At 46.7% G+C, this 13,524-nt stretch overlaps 2 protein-coding genes across 7 annotated transcripts in view; one reads left to right on the forward strand and one right to left on the reverse strand.

Moving 5' to 3' along the window:
• Window positions 1–5,901, forward strand: part of SAAL1 (serum amyloid A like 1) — a 72,384-nt gene extending 66,483 nt beyond the window's left edge. For both annotated transcript variants that reach the window (XM_040409780.1, XM_040409781.1), the window contains exons 7-13: window positions 763–878; window positions 2,624–2,804; window positions 4,005–4,087; window positions 4,275–4,463; window positions 4,574–4,752; window positions 5,199–5,291; window positions 5,470–5,901. In XM_040409780.1, coding sequence (XP_040265714.1) covers window positions 763–878; window positions 2,624–2,804; window positions 4,005–4,087; window positions 4,275–4,463; window positions 4,574–4,752; window positions 5,199–5,291; window positions 5,470–5,562 — 934 coding nt within the window. In that variant the 3' untranslated portion in view covers window positions 5,563–5,901. The remainder of the gene's footprint in view (window positions 1–762; window positions 879–2,623; window positions 2,805–4,004; window positions 4,088–4,274; window positions 4,464–4,573; window positions 4,753–5,198; window positions 5,292–5,469) is intronic.
• Window positions 1–13,524, reverse strand: part of LOC120980605 (keratin, type I cytoskeletal 9-like) — a 112,153-nt gene that overhangs the window by 19,839 nt on the left and 78,790 nt on the right. Inside the window, exon 1 of one of the 5 annotated variants that reach the window (XM_040409787.1) lies at window positions 779–907. The exons of the other annotated variants lie outside the window; for them this stretch is intronic. Coding sequence (XP_040265721.1) covers window positions 779–806 — 28 coding nt within the window. The 5' untranslated portion in view covers window positions 807–907. Of the gene's footprint in view, window positions 1–778; window positions 908–13,524 lie in introns of those variants that run through there. 5 annotated transcript variants of the gene reach the window in all.

A 13,524-nucleotide genomic window follows, 5' to 3' on the forward strand; every position in this document is an offset into this window, starting at 1 on the left:
CGTGTGAGCTAGCCATAACTCTGATTCTAATAAACTGTGGGAGGTCAGGGAAATGCGTCCATAATATGGGCAGAAAAAGCCCCTGTATGATGTTTGTGTTTGGTGCAACTTATGATCCAGATGGTGGTAAACATCTGGGTTGTGGTGACAATAAACGGCCTAATTAGGCACAGAGGGGTGATTAGATGAGCAAACACCTTCTCACTCCTTTTGTGGAACAATATATGCTCTCTGATTATAGGGGAAGGAGGATTGAAAACATGCACAGAAGTCAATGTTACCCCTCCCCCCTCGGTTATCTACATGTATACAGGAAAAGAAGAGGATCTGTGTGTCTCCTCTCCTCCTGCAGCCTATCAGCATGGCCCCCCTTCTCCTCCAGGCTGGATGACATCACAGCCTGCTGAATGGGGAGGGCTGCTTTCTCCTGGAATATCTCAGGCTTTGTAGCAGATAGCAATAGGAGTCAGGTGAATCTAAGCTTGAAAAGAAAACATGGATCAAAGTGATGGCTGCTGAACATCGAGAAATAAAGCCTTTAGAAATCAGTTTGAGAGTGAGAGCTGCAGGTATATGCAGTTCTCACTCTGACAACTTAGGCCTGTAAAGCTTAGATGTAAGGCTTAACACAAACCCTGGCTGATATTTCTAGCTGCTCCACAGCTAGAGATCCAGCTATCAGTAGCAAGAATGTGTGAGATAGGCTCAGGATATGGAAGCAGCGGTTTATCATGCTGACGCCTGTGTCATCCTCTGTTCCAGGCTGCTGTTGACTTGCCTGTCTCAGGTTGATGTGAGGAGCACATGGGTGGAAAGGATCCGGAAGCGTCCGACTGTCAGAGATAACCTCTGCTTCATCATGAGCAGCTCCACCAACGGTAATGGTCACATGCATGTAGTCGGTTTGCGGAAATTGGAGAAATTGAGACACAAAGGCTGTTAAAAAGTTGTAGAACTTTTCATTTATGCAATGATTAGGCTTTTTTTTTTATGTTAAACCAAAGAACCTCATTAAAGGGGTTTTCCTGTTCCTCGAATTAGGTTTGCACTGTTCTCTAATAATATCTTCTTGATTAGTCTCCCTCAGCCTTTTGCATTGCTGCACCCCTTATTACCACCTCTCTGCACTCCTCTACTGCTGGCTGATCACAGTTTCTCTGTGTTTAGACCCACACTATATGAACTCGTATTTTCTAGCACCTGCACATTTAGCGGTTTCTCTGTGCCGCCTTTGTGCCAGTCTAGTACATCAACTCTGTGGGCTGGTTCCAGAAGGCATCTAACAAAGCTGTGCATCCATGAAGATGGATTACTCTAGAAGGGTCAGTTCACACGGCTGATTTTCAAAATACACGTGTAAAAATTTGGCGCTGAATCCAAGCACATTTTTACACCTAAAAATCACACACTTTTTTTTTACTTTTTATACACGTTTTTTGTAAAGTCTTTTTCTGGCACGTTTTTTACATTATTAAATTCTATAATACTTTTCCCTCGAGCGTTTTTTTGCTTGTTTACGTGCAGATTTTTCTGCTTCCCATTAATTTGAAAGGGAAAATTATCGCTGATTCTGCCCCAATATAGGACACGCTGCTTCTTTTTTACATGTTTAAGAAAGAAGCATGTGCTGCTTTCCATTGAAAATAGTGGGAGGCTGTTTTGAAGAATTTTTAGAGCTTATTTTGAGGCAGAAACACTCCAAAATCGGTGCCAAAAAAACTCAGTGTGAACTAACCCTAAAGGCTCATTCAGACACAATTTTGTGGAACAGGTGCAGACGCATGCATTTTAATGGGGCCGCAAAAAATGTGGACAGCACACCGTGTGCTGTCCGCATCCATGGTTCCGTTCATACTGACCGTACTGTCAAAGCGGCGAGAGATCCTACTGAAAATGTGTGCGTCTCAAGCCTCTGATTAACCGATAGGGATTAGAGCCTCTCGTGAGTGCGCACAGTATAGGAAAAAGCAGGTAGATGACGTCACACAACAGAGAACGCGCTCTCCACTGTGTCTTTCTGGAAAGGGGGGCAGAGCGGGAAGATGTGGGGTGCATCATTTTAAAAAGGAGTTGCTTCTGCGGCTGATATGTATCAGGTTAGTTTACATGCAGCAAATACACACCAACAGTACATGAGTTGAAAAACGTTACATAACCGGATATTCTTCAATGGGGTCTTCTGAGATTTTAATACTGATGGCGTCAGTATCTGGGATCAGCATCAACCCCCGCCGATCAGCTAGTCAAGAAGACAGTGGTGTCGCAGCCTTCTTGCTGCTTTCCCTAGGCCAGTGGCGACACGTTCATCGGTCACGTGGCCTAGGCGCAACTCAGCCCCATTCAAGTGAATGGGACTGAGCTGCGATACCCAGCACAACGGCTATACAATGTATGGCGCTGTGCTTGGCGAGCATGGAGAAGGGTGTCTTCTCAAATAGCTGATCAGCGGGGGTCCCGGGGGTCAGACCTCCACCCATCAGATATTGATGACCTATCCAGAGGATAGGTCATCAGTTAAATAACGTTGGGATACCCTTTTAAAGGCATATGAAATCCTTCTGCACAAGATATGAAGGGATGAAGAGACTTTGTCTTTACATTGTTTTCTGTGTTTGCTCTCCAGGGGACCTGCTTGTTAAAGTGGGGGAGCTGGTGGACAAGGTGTTTGATGTGGACGAAGACTTGATGATCGACTGGATAAAAGCTGGATGTCAACAGCCGGAAACACTAGTGAATGATATTGAAGAGAAACCTGTGGTGCTCGGACTGGTGCCCTCACTACTAGAGGCCGCAAAGCAGCTGAAGTGAGACCCTGCTGCCCTCTCTGTGTCGCCTCTGCTGCTACTGCCCTCTCCCTCGGTCTCTGTCTGGCCTCTGCTGTCTCCCCTCTCTGCTGCTCTTGGCTTGGGTCTAGTGCCTGCTGTCTCCTCTCTCTCCCTCTCTCTCTCTCTCTGCTGTCTCCTCTCTCTGCAGGTCTTGCCCTCTCCCTCTCTCTTGGTCTCTGTCTGGCCCCTGCTATACAGTTTCTCTCTCTGCTGCTCTTGCCCTCTCCCCCAGTCTGTGTCTGACCCGTGCTGTCCCCTTTCTCATCCCTCTCCCTCAGTCTGTGTCCGTCCCCTGCTTTCCCCTCTCCCTCAGTCTGTGTCCATCCCCTGCTGTCCCCTTTCTTTCTCTGCTGCTCTTGCCCTCTCCCTCAGTCTGTGTCTGACCCGCGCTGTCCCCTTTCTCTCTGCTGCTCTTTCCCTCTCCCTCAGTCTGTGTCCGTCCCCTGCCGTCCCCTTTCTCTCTCTCTCTGCTGCTCTTGCCCTCTCCCTCAGTCTGTGTCCGTCCCCTGCTGTCCCCTTTCTCTCTATGCTGCTCTTGTCCTCTCCCTCTCTGTGTCTGGCCCCTGCTGTCCCCTTTCTCATCCCTGCTGCTCTTGCCCTCGCCCTCTCCCTCTGTCTGTGTCTGGCCCGCGCTGTCCCCTTTCTCGTCCCTCTCCCTCAGTCTGTGTCTGGCCCGCGCTGTCCCCTTTCTCGTCCCTCTCCCTCAGTCTGTGTCTGACCCGCGCTGTCTTCTTTCTATCTGCTGCTCTTGCCCTCTCCCTCAGTCTGTGTCTGACCCATGCTGTCCCCTTTCTCGTCCCTCTCCCTCAGTCTGTGTCTGACCCGCGCTGTTCCCTTTCTCTCTCTGCTGCTCTTGCCCTCTCCCTCAGTCTGTGTCTGAAGCGTGCTGTCCCTTTTCTCGTCCCTCTCCCTCAGTCTGTGTCTGACCCGCGCTGTCCCTTTTCTCGTCCCTCTCCCTCAGTCTGTGTCTGACCCGCGCTGTCCCCTTTCTCATCCCTCTCCCTCAGTCTGTGTCTGACCCGCGCTGTCCCCTTTCTCTCTGCTGCTCTTGCCCTCTCCCTCTCTGTGTCTGGCCCCTGCTGCTCTCTTTCATCCATCCTTGTACCCTGGCTTTTCTTCCATGTCTCATGCTCTTGCATTAGATAATACATAATTCGGGTATGTCTGTTCTGTTTCCAGGTATGACAGTCCTGAGGGTCTTGATGTCTATATGCACATCCTGCAGCTGGTGACCACGGTGGATGAGGGCATCCAGTCCATAGGTGAATGCCATCAATGTATATACCGCTGTGTGCTCATACGACTCCTCTATAGTGCGCACACACAGCAATCTTCTCAGCCTCCAGCTATGATCGATTCTTGGTACATGACACAGGAGAGAATTAGATTACAGGACGGGTATTTTTTTGATTTTGGATGTTCAGTAATTTTGTTGTACTCTCCCCCCAGTACAATGTCCTGAAGATGCGAAGCAAATATGGGAGTTTTTGTTTGATTTGACGCGTCGGGACTTGTGCCAGTCGGATGACCCTCCTCTGATCGTACAAGAGCAGAAAACCATCTTATCCTCCGTCCTGGCTGTCATGTCTGTCGTTTTCTCATCCCAAACTGAGCAGAAGTACACGGAGATGTGGAAAAGTAATTATCACTTATATGTATGCAGCAACCTGCTGATTCCTACATTACCAGTAGAGGGCGACGAATAAATGAGCGATATGAAAGGGATTGAACTTGGTTTCTTTTTCTAGATCTTTCTCTCATCGGGAGCCTGACCCGAATCCTGGAGAATCTGGAGACGTGTGAGAAGAAGAATGAGGAGAGGCCGCTGTCTGCGGAGGACGAGCCGCCAGAGGAAGATTTTCACTTAAAAATCCTGAAGGATGTCTGCTGCGAATTTCTCTCTAACATTTTGTCTCAACTAACAAAGGTAAGAAAGAAAAAACGTTCTGTGGAGGGGGCAGCAGCCATAATAGGACATTTTTTTAATTTTCGGAGTAATGTTCTTTTACACCAAAAGTCGCTGGTGGCTGGGACCCCACACAAGTATTACACCGCCATACAACCTTCAGGTTGCACCCGTTGACCTTTATGACGCTTCTGTACCTCTCTACATATGGCGTATTATGGAGGTATTCTCCCCTAGCACAGCTTGTAACATACATAATACAGCGCCATATGGAGCACCAGGACGCACAGGGCCTATGGATGTGTAGTACAGTTGTGAAGTTTATTTATTTTTTCCTGAAACAGCGCCACACTTGTCTATAGGTAGCACCTGGTATTACAGCTCATTTTCCTGGAAAACCCCTTTAATTGTATCTCTGCATCTTTGAGCTGTGGTTCCTTAATGAGAGGATGTTTTATTCTCTCCAGGAGAACATACTACAGGCCCTTACGGAAGGTCACATCACAGAAGAGAAGAGCTTGTGTACGCTGCGGAACCTGCTCCCCCTCTATGCCGTGTCTGTGAGTCATTCTTGCTCTAAATTTTTGAACTATGTCTTCTGACCCCTGAAATTGTGGGGAAAAAAACACACCTAATAGAAATGTGTAACTTTTCCTGCGTCATTGTCTCCAGGTCCCCAACCATTCCCTGTAACCCATCGTGCAGCGTTATGACCTGACATCTTCCTTGTACTTGCAGGTGAATAGCTTTATAGCGGTTTTGGGTGAAGCCGACCAGACTCTGTACAAAACTCTAAAGAAAGAGGTCTCTGTTCTCGGAGAGGATTCATGAGATGTAGCCTCCACCTTCCAGACCGCCGCTGATCTCCTGGGCTGAGCACGCCTCGACAGTGACTTGTGTTTGACACCCCCGTCCTCCATGACGACTATACAGTGTGTGGACTGATAGACATTTTTGACGTTTCAATTGCTGCATTTCCATATGTCAGCCAGCAGGGGGCGCCATGGATATTTGTTCTTCATTGAAAAGCATCTACTAAAAGAGCAAATGTCTACAAGTATATCCAGAACCTCCTCATATTAACCCAAGTGACTGTATACGGTAAAACTCCTCTAATCCAGTATCTGATGGGCCAACATATAATTTTCAGTAGAAAGCCACCTGTTTGTTTGACAGCCTTCCCTCTATGAGGAGGAGGTCCTGTCAATCACTGATAGGACCACCTCATAGAAAGAAGGATGTCAGTCACTGATGGGACCTCCTCCTCATAGAGGGAAGGCTGTCAGTCACTGATAGGACCGCCTCCTCATAGAAAGAAGGATGTCAATCACTGATAGGACCTCCTCCTCATAGAGGGAAGGCTGTCAGTCACTGATGGGACCGCCTCCTAATAGAAGGAAGGCTGTCAGTCACTGATAGGACCTCCTCCTCAGAGAGGGAAGGCTGTCAGTCACTGATAGGACCTCCTCCTCATAGAGAGAAGGCTATCAGTGACTGACAGGACTTCCTCCTCATAGAGGGAAGGCTGTCAGTCACTGATAGGACCTCCTCCTCATAGAGGGAAGACTGTCAATCACTGATAGGACCTCCTCCTCATAGAGGGAAGGCTGTCAGTCACTGATAGGACCTCCTCCTCATAGAGGGAAGGCTGTCAGTCACTGATAGGACCTCCTCCTCATAGAGGGAAGGCTGTCAGTCACTGATAGGACCTCCTCCTCATAGAGGGAAGACTGTCAATCACTGATAGGACCTCCTCCTCATAGAGGGAAGGCTGTCAGTCACTGATAGGACCGTCTCCTCATAGAGGGAAGGCTGTCAGTCACTGATAGGACCGTCTCCTCATAGAGAGAAGGCTGTCAGTCACTGATAGGACCTCCTCCTCATAGAGGGAAGGCTGTCAGTCACTGATAGGACCTCCTCCTCATAGAGGGAAGACTGTCAATCACTGATAGGACCTCCTCCTCATAGAGGGAAGGCTGTCAGTCACTGATAGGACCTCCTCCTCATAGAGGGAAGGCTGTCAGTCACTGATAGGACCTCCTCCTCATAGAGGGAAGACTGTCAATCACTGATAGGACCTCCTCCTCATAGAGGGAAGGCTGTCAGTCACTGATAGGACCGTCTCCTCATAGAGGGAAGGCTGTCAGTCACTGATAGGACCGTCTCCTCATAGAGAGAAGGCTGTCAGTCACTGATAGGACCTCCTCCTCATAGAGGGAAGGAAGGCTGTCAGTCACTGATAGGACCGCCTCCTCATAGAGGGAAGGCTGTCAGTCACTGATAGGACCTCCTCCTCATAGAGGGAAGGCTGTCAGTCACTGATAGGACCGTCTCCTCATAGAGGGAAGGCTGTCAGTCACTGATAGGACCGTCTCCTCATAGAGAGAAGGCTGTCAGTCACTGATAGGACCTCCTCCTCATAGAGGGAAGGAAGGCTGTCAGTCACTGATAGGACCGCCTCCTCATAGAGGGAAGGCTGTCAGTCACTGATAGGACCTCCTCCTCATAGAGGGAAGGCTGTCAGTCACTGATAGGACCTCCTCCTCATAGAGGGAAGGCTGTCAATCACTGATAGGACCTCCTCCTCATAGAGGGAAGGCTGTCAGTCACTGATAGGACCGTCTCCTCATAGAGGGAAGGCTGTCAGTCACTGATAGGACCGTCTCCTCATAGAGAGAAGGCTGTCAGTCACTGATAGGACCTCCTCCTCATAGAGGGAAGGAAGGCTGTCAGTCACTGATAGGACCGCCTCCTCATAGAGGGAAGGCTGTCAGTCACTGATAGGACCTCCTCCTCATAGAGGGAAGGCTGTCAGTCACTGATAGGACCGCCTCCTCATAGAGGGAAGGCTGTCAGTCACTGATAGGACCTCCTCCTCATAGAGGGAAGGCTGTCAGTCACTGATAGGACCGCCTCCTCATAGAGGGAAGGCTGTCAGTCACTTATAGGACCTCCTCCTCATAGAGGGAAGGCTGTCAGTCACTGATAGGACGGTCTCCTGACTTCAAAGCCCAGAATGAGCAGGAATTTAAATTAATGAAACACAAGTTTTACTGAATCTTTTCCCATAAAACTATATATCAATCTGCTCCGCTCCTCCTGCGCTATAACATGCTGCCTGCAGCTCAGACACCGTGTTCATTGTGACAGGTTTCCCTGAAGTCAATGGTATCCACTGCACAGGGAAAAATTGCAAATGGGAAGTAGCACTAATTCGGCCCTGAGATCCTTTCATTTTCAGGATTGTTCAGGGTCCCAGAGGTCAGACCTCTACCGATCATACATTGATGTCACAACCTAGCGCTATGCTGTCACTTAATCAGATGGGAGTACCCCTTTAATGAAATGTTACGGTGATTCTGTGCTATAGAAGATGTGATACTGACGTTTTCCTTAGAGCAGACAGCCTCTTTGCTCATGTACATATTGTTTGGGATTATAATATAGTGAAGTATATTTTCTGTGGATTATAAATCTTTGCATCCGTCACATTTTTCTCTTTGCCCCTTTGTCTCTCTGCCTGACATTCCCTCTTCAGTAAATGGCATATGTAGCAATTCCCTAATATCGTGTTCTGACCAGAATACTGATAGCAAATCATCCTCCAGGAAGTGCGGCCGAATACAGCTGCTTTTTATGGCATCCTGGAAACGCACCTTTATGGCCCCATGCTCCCTCTTTTGAATGGAGTGGCGGACACCCATGATGTGCGTCTCAGCCCCATTCAGCTCTATGCGGCTTGTACTCTGCCATCTATGGCAGTCTGATAAAGCTGAATGGAGCAACAGGAAATAATGGCCCCCCCAATTCAAATGGGAGAACACAGCCCCCAACGATCGGACCCCAGCCCATATGACACGTCATCCAACCAGCAGCCTCTGGCACTCCAGGTGTTGTTAAATTACAACTCCCAGCATGCACACTTGCTCAATTGTTTTCTCATGTGAAAAGGACCATGCTGGGAGTTGTAGTTTCACAACATCTGGAGCGCCAAAGGTTGCTGCTGATCCCTATGGATAGAGGATAGCTTGTCGTGTGACAACCCCCTATAACACTGGAGGGTCAGCACAGCTCCTGTTCTGATACATTGTACATATGAATATAATCCCCAAACCTGTTGTTTTTTTTCTTTTCAGAATTTTAGTATTTTTATTATATTCTGTAACTAGATTTTTCTGATTTTGTAAGAAGCATATTTTTTTGTTCTGAAAGTTCCAGATCGCTTGTAAAGATGGGCTCATGTGAAGGGCCTACAGCTCAAACCTATGGAAATAAATCCACGTTGACTCGCTGTTTTACTTGCATTAAATGGCACCTGGGCACCCTCACTTCAGGGTGGGGCAATTCAATGTTTTTTTTCTGGTCTTAAAGGGGCTTTACCCCTCCCTACAGGTCAGTGGTTGGAACCCCATTTGATCACTGAACTTCTGCAGCTTTCCAATACACTTTGGGAAACATTTACCACTATCTTGCTGTCAGTGATTGAAAGCCGCCTCCTTTACACTAAAGTGTTAAAAACCTGTGTGAAACATGTCATTAGCTCATAAAGCTGAGGGTCTGCTGCAAAGTATCAGTCTAGGTCAGTCAGTGATGGCTAACCTCCGGCACTCCAGCTGTGGTGAAACTACGACTCCCAGCATGCTCCATTCCTTTCTGTGGAGTTCCGAGAAAGCAGCCAAGCAAGTGTGCATCTTGGGAGTCGTAGTTTTATCACAGCTGGAGTGTCGGAGGTTAGCCATCACAGGTCTAGGGAATGGCTTTCAGCTTAGATTGCGACACAGGAGCCATGCACACAACCATATCCACGCTTCAGGACACACAATACGGATACCTTCCGTGTGCACTGCGCATTTTCCCACTCCAATCAACAGAAATGACTTCTCTTCCGCAATACGGACCAGAGTAGGACATGTTCTATAATCTGCAGAACAGAAAAGGATCTGCAAAATATACGGATGTGTGCATGGCCTTATAGAAATGAATGGGGTCAGCATACTGTGCTAAAAATGTGCTTGTGTGAGTGAGGCCTTTAGCTACACTGATACACTGTAACAAACCCAGTAGATCAGCTTTGTGTTTTCTGGACATGAGACGAGCTGAGCGTTATTATCCCAGTGCAGCGGTCGATGGATTTTGGCTTTGATGTGTCGGGGACACACTGTATATAACTGATCACAATATGGCAGGAGAGACACAATTTGACTCTCCTGCCTCATTACATGGCTGAGTTCTATGGAGTAGTTACACGACACCATAGAGAACACAGGGATTATCACTTTACAAATTATTATTATTATTTTTTAACCGATATCTATAAACGGAATAAGAAGTGACATTATTTTCTGGATATATGTCCCTTTGACAACCTGCATCCCACTAGTAAAGGACATGGGAGCGCCGCTGCTCAGACTCCACCTAGTATGACCAGTCGCCTACTCACAGGGTCAGGCGACTTTTTACTTGATTTGTTTCATCTGTTAATTTCGGAGATTAGTCCTCCTACAGTCTCTGGTCGGATTACGGTTCTTGTTACAAGTTCTTTGTGAAGTTTTAATTACTGGGGTGCAGGAACGAAATCCTCTTTGTGCCCCATATGTTTGGTCTATTCCTGTACGCCAGCGGAGACTGCTAGTACTACCAGACAGAGGGAACTACTGGTGCACGCTCTTTGGCTGCCTTGACCTTCTTCAAAGGGTCTGATGTTTAACCAGAAATAGCATCACACTTGTCCTTGAATTGTGGTTGGTATTGCACTTCAGCCTCATTTAAAGGGGGTCTTCCGGTCCCTTTATTTTGATGGCCTAGCCTTAGGATAGGCTGTCAATATATGATTGGCAGGTTTCTGACACCCCACACCCCCGGCAATCCACTGTTCTGCAGTAGCTCTGGAGCCACAGCTCTGTCCAATGGGTAGAGGAGTTCAGTGGGAGCGGCTGATTGGTGAGGGTGCGGGATGTCGGACATCCGCCAGTCAGATATTGATGGACTATCCTGACAGTCAATATAACGGGGCCGAAAAACTTCTTTAAGTGAATACTGCTATACTAGACACAAACTTTGAAGAGGGATGGCACATTTTTAAAAAAATAAATAAAAATTTGTAAGAAAAATACCTATTTTCCATTATTTTGGAACACCCGTAAGTCCTAAACAAAGCAATGGATGTTCTTATAATCATGGTTGTTATATGTCAGATCTATATATGCAAACTTTGCAGCTATTACTTTCCCCCTGGGGTCAAATTTAAAAAGGAGTAGTCCAGTATGGAAAAACATTCAAAAACAGCTCCACCCCTTTCTTCAGGTTAGGTGTGGTATTGCATTTCAACTCCTTTTCTAACAGTTGAGCTGCATTACCAGTCGCAACCTGTGGGCAGGTGTGGTGCTGTTTCTGAAAGAAAGCAGCCATGGTTTATTTTAACCCTGGACAACGCCTTTGAGAAAAGGTATGTATGCTGTTCTACAGAGTCATAGTTAGTTTACACGTATACATCGCAACCGCTGTCTGGTCAGTCATCTTTAGTGCGACTCTGGTATATGTGGAGGTAGACGGCACGTGGCGCTCACTAATGCGATTACACCTGCTGTACTATTCACAGTCTGGATAAGAACATCTGAGCTCCTTGTGTCAAGTGAAGGCTCAGGATCAAGTCAGGTGCTCTATTATATGAATTCGCCCTGATACATAGATTTAAATAGTTATAATTTTAGATAGGCGCACTTCATCTGGGATTATTCAGAGACTTTTGAACTCCTGTATATAATTTATTAAAACACACCATTAATTTGTGCCTTAGCACAGCTGAGTACATATTTGCATAAAACAAAAAAAAAATTACATTTATATACAACAAAAATAACTTTAAAAAAAATGTAAAAATAATATAATCGTAGAAACAAAATCCTGTTGTTCTAGTGTTTGTCAAACACACAATTTTTGCTACTGCTATAGTAACAAAAATGGTATATTGTGTATATGACAGACACTTAGGCCCCTTTCACACGGGGCGAGTATTCCGCGCGGATGCGATGCATGAGTTAAACGCATTGCACCCGCACTGAATCCCGACCCATTCATTTCTATGGGACTGTTCACATGAGCGGTGATTTTCACGCATCACTTGTGCATTGCGTGAAAATCGCAGCATGCTCCTCTTTGTGCGTTTTTCACGTAACGCAGGCCCCATAGAAATGAATGGGGTTGCGTGAAAATCGCAAGCAAGTGCGGATGCGGTGCGATTTTCACGCACGGTTGCTAGGAGACGATCGGGATGGAGACCCGATCATTATTGGTTTTCCCTTATAACATGGTTATAAGGGAAAATAATAGCATTCTGAATACAGAATGCATAGTAAAATAGCGCTGGAGGGGTTAAAAAAAAAATTCTAAAATTATTTAACTCACCTTAGTCCGCTTGATCGCGCAGCCGGCATATCTTCTGTCTCCTTTGTTGAACAGGACCTGTGGTGAGCATTCATTACAGGTCAAGGACCTGTGGTGACGTCACTCCGGTCATCACATGATCTTTTACCATGGTGATGGATCATGTGATGACCAGAGTGACGTCACCACAGGTCCTTGACCTGTAATGAATGCTCACCACAGGTCCTGTTCAACAAAGGAGACAGATGAGAAGCCGGGCAGCGAGATCAAGTGGACTAAGGTGAGTTAAATTATTATTTATTTATTTTTTTAACCCCTCCAGCCCTATTGTACTATGCATTCTGTATTCAGAATGCTATTATTTTCCCTTATAACCATGTTATAAGGGAAAATAATACAATCTACAGAACACCGATCCCAAGCCCGAACTTCTGTGAAGAAGTTCGGGTTTGGGTACCAAACACGTGCGATTTTTCTCACGCGAGTGCAAAACGCATTACAATGTTTTGCACTCGCGTGGAAAAATTGCGCATGTTCCCGCAACGCACCCGCACATTTTCCCGCAACGCCCGTGTGAAAGGGGCCTTAGATGGCGACTCTATCTCAATGTTGTAACATTATAGCGATTTTTAAAGACTGTCCGTTTTTACAGCTGTTTCATTAAGGCCTCATGCACACGGCCGTTGTTTTGGTCCGCATCCGAGCCGCAGTTTTGGCGGCTCGGTTGCGGACCCATTTACTTCAATGGAGCCGCAAAATATGCGGACAGCACTCCTGTTGCTCCGTAAAAAAAAATATAACCTGTCCTATTCTTGTCTGCGTTTTGCGGACAAGAATAGGCAGTTATATTAATGGCTGTCTGTGCCATTACGCAAATTGCGGAAAGCACACGGACGCCATCCATGTTTTGCGGATCCGCAATACGCACAACGGTCGTGTGCACGAGGCCTTTGTCTTTATGTTAGTTTTATGGAAATCAAATATCTATAGATGTTTCACCTCCTTAAGTCTTTTTCTGATATAGGAATACGGTTAGATGTTTTTAATGGAATATGTGTCAATCAAATGAACAGCGATTGTTGTATCGATTGATTTGGCCGCTTTATACATCTATTCAACGTTCCATTCAGTTCTGATGGCTGTATATACAGTTGGTATCGATCCACGTGTTACTCACTGTTGGTGGTATAGTGTAGAGAGACCATTCCTCGGTCGGATGGTAGAATATTATATCTTACCTCCGTATCTCAGTAGCCGATTACCTGTTCAGGTCCTATGCGCTGGCGTCCCACATGATTCTCGGCGTTGTACGCGGTTTGCTATGTGCACCGCTCCGATCGGGCCGGTCTGACTTACAATGAAAAAAGTCCTTTGGAGCGCTCCAATATTTTTCAGTATAGCTGAGAGCTT

The sequence above is a fragment of the Bufo bufo genome, chromosome 10 (assembly GCF_905171765.1).
Source record: "Bufo bufo chromosome 10, aBufBuf1.1, whole genome shotgun sequence".
Lineage (NCBI taxonomy): Eukaryota > Metazoa > Chordata > Amphibia > Anura > Bufonidae > Bufo > Bufo bufo.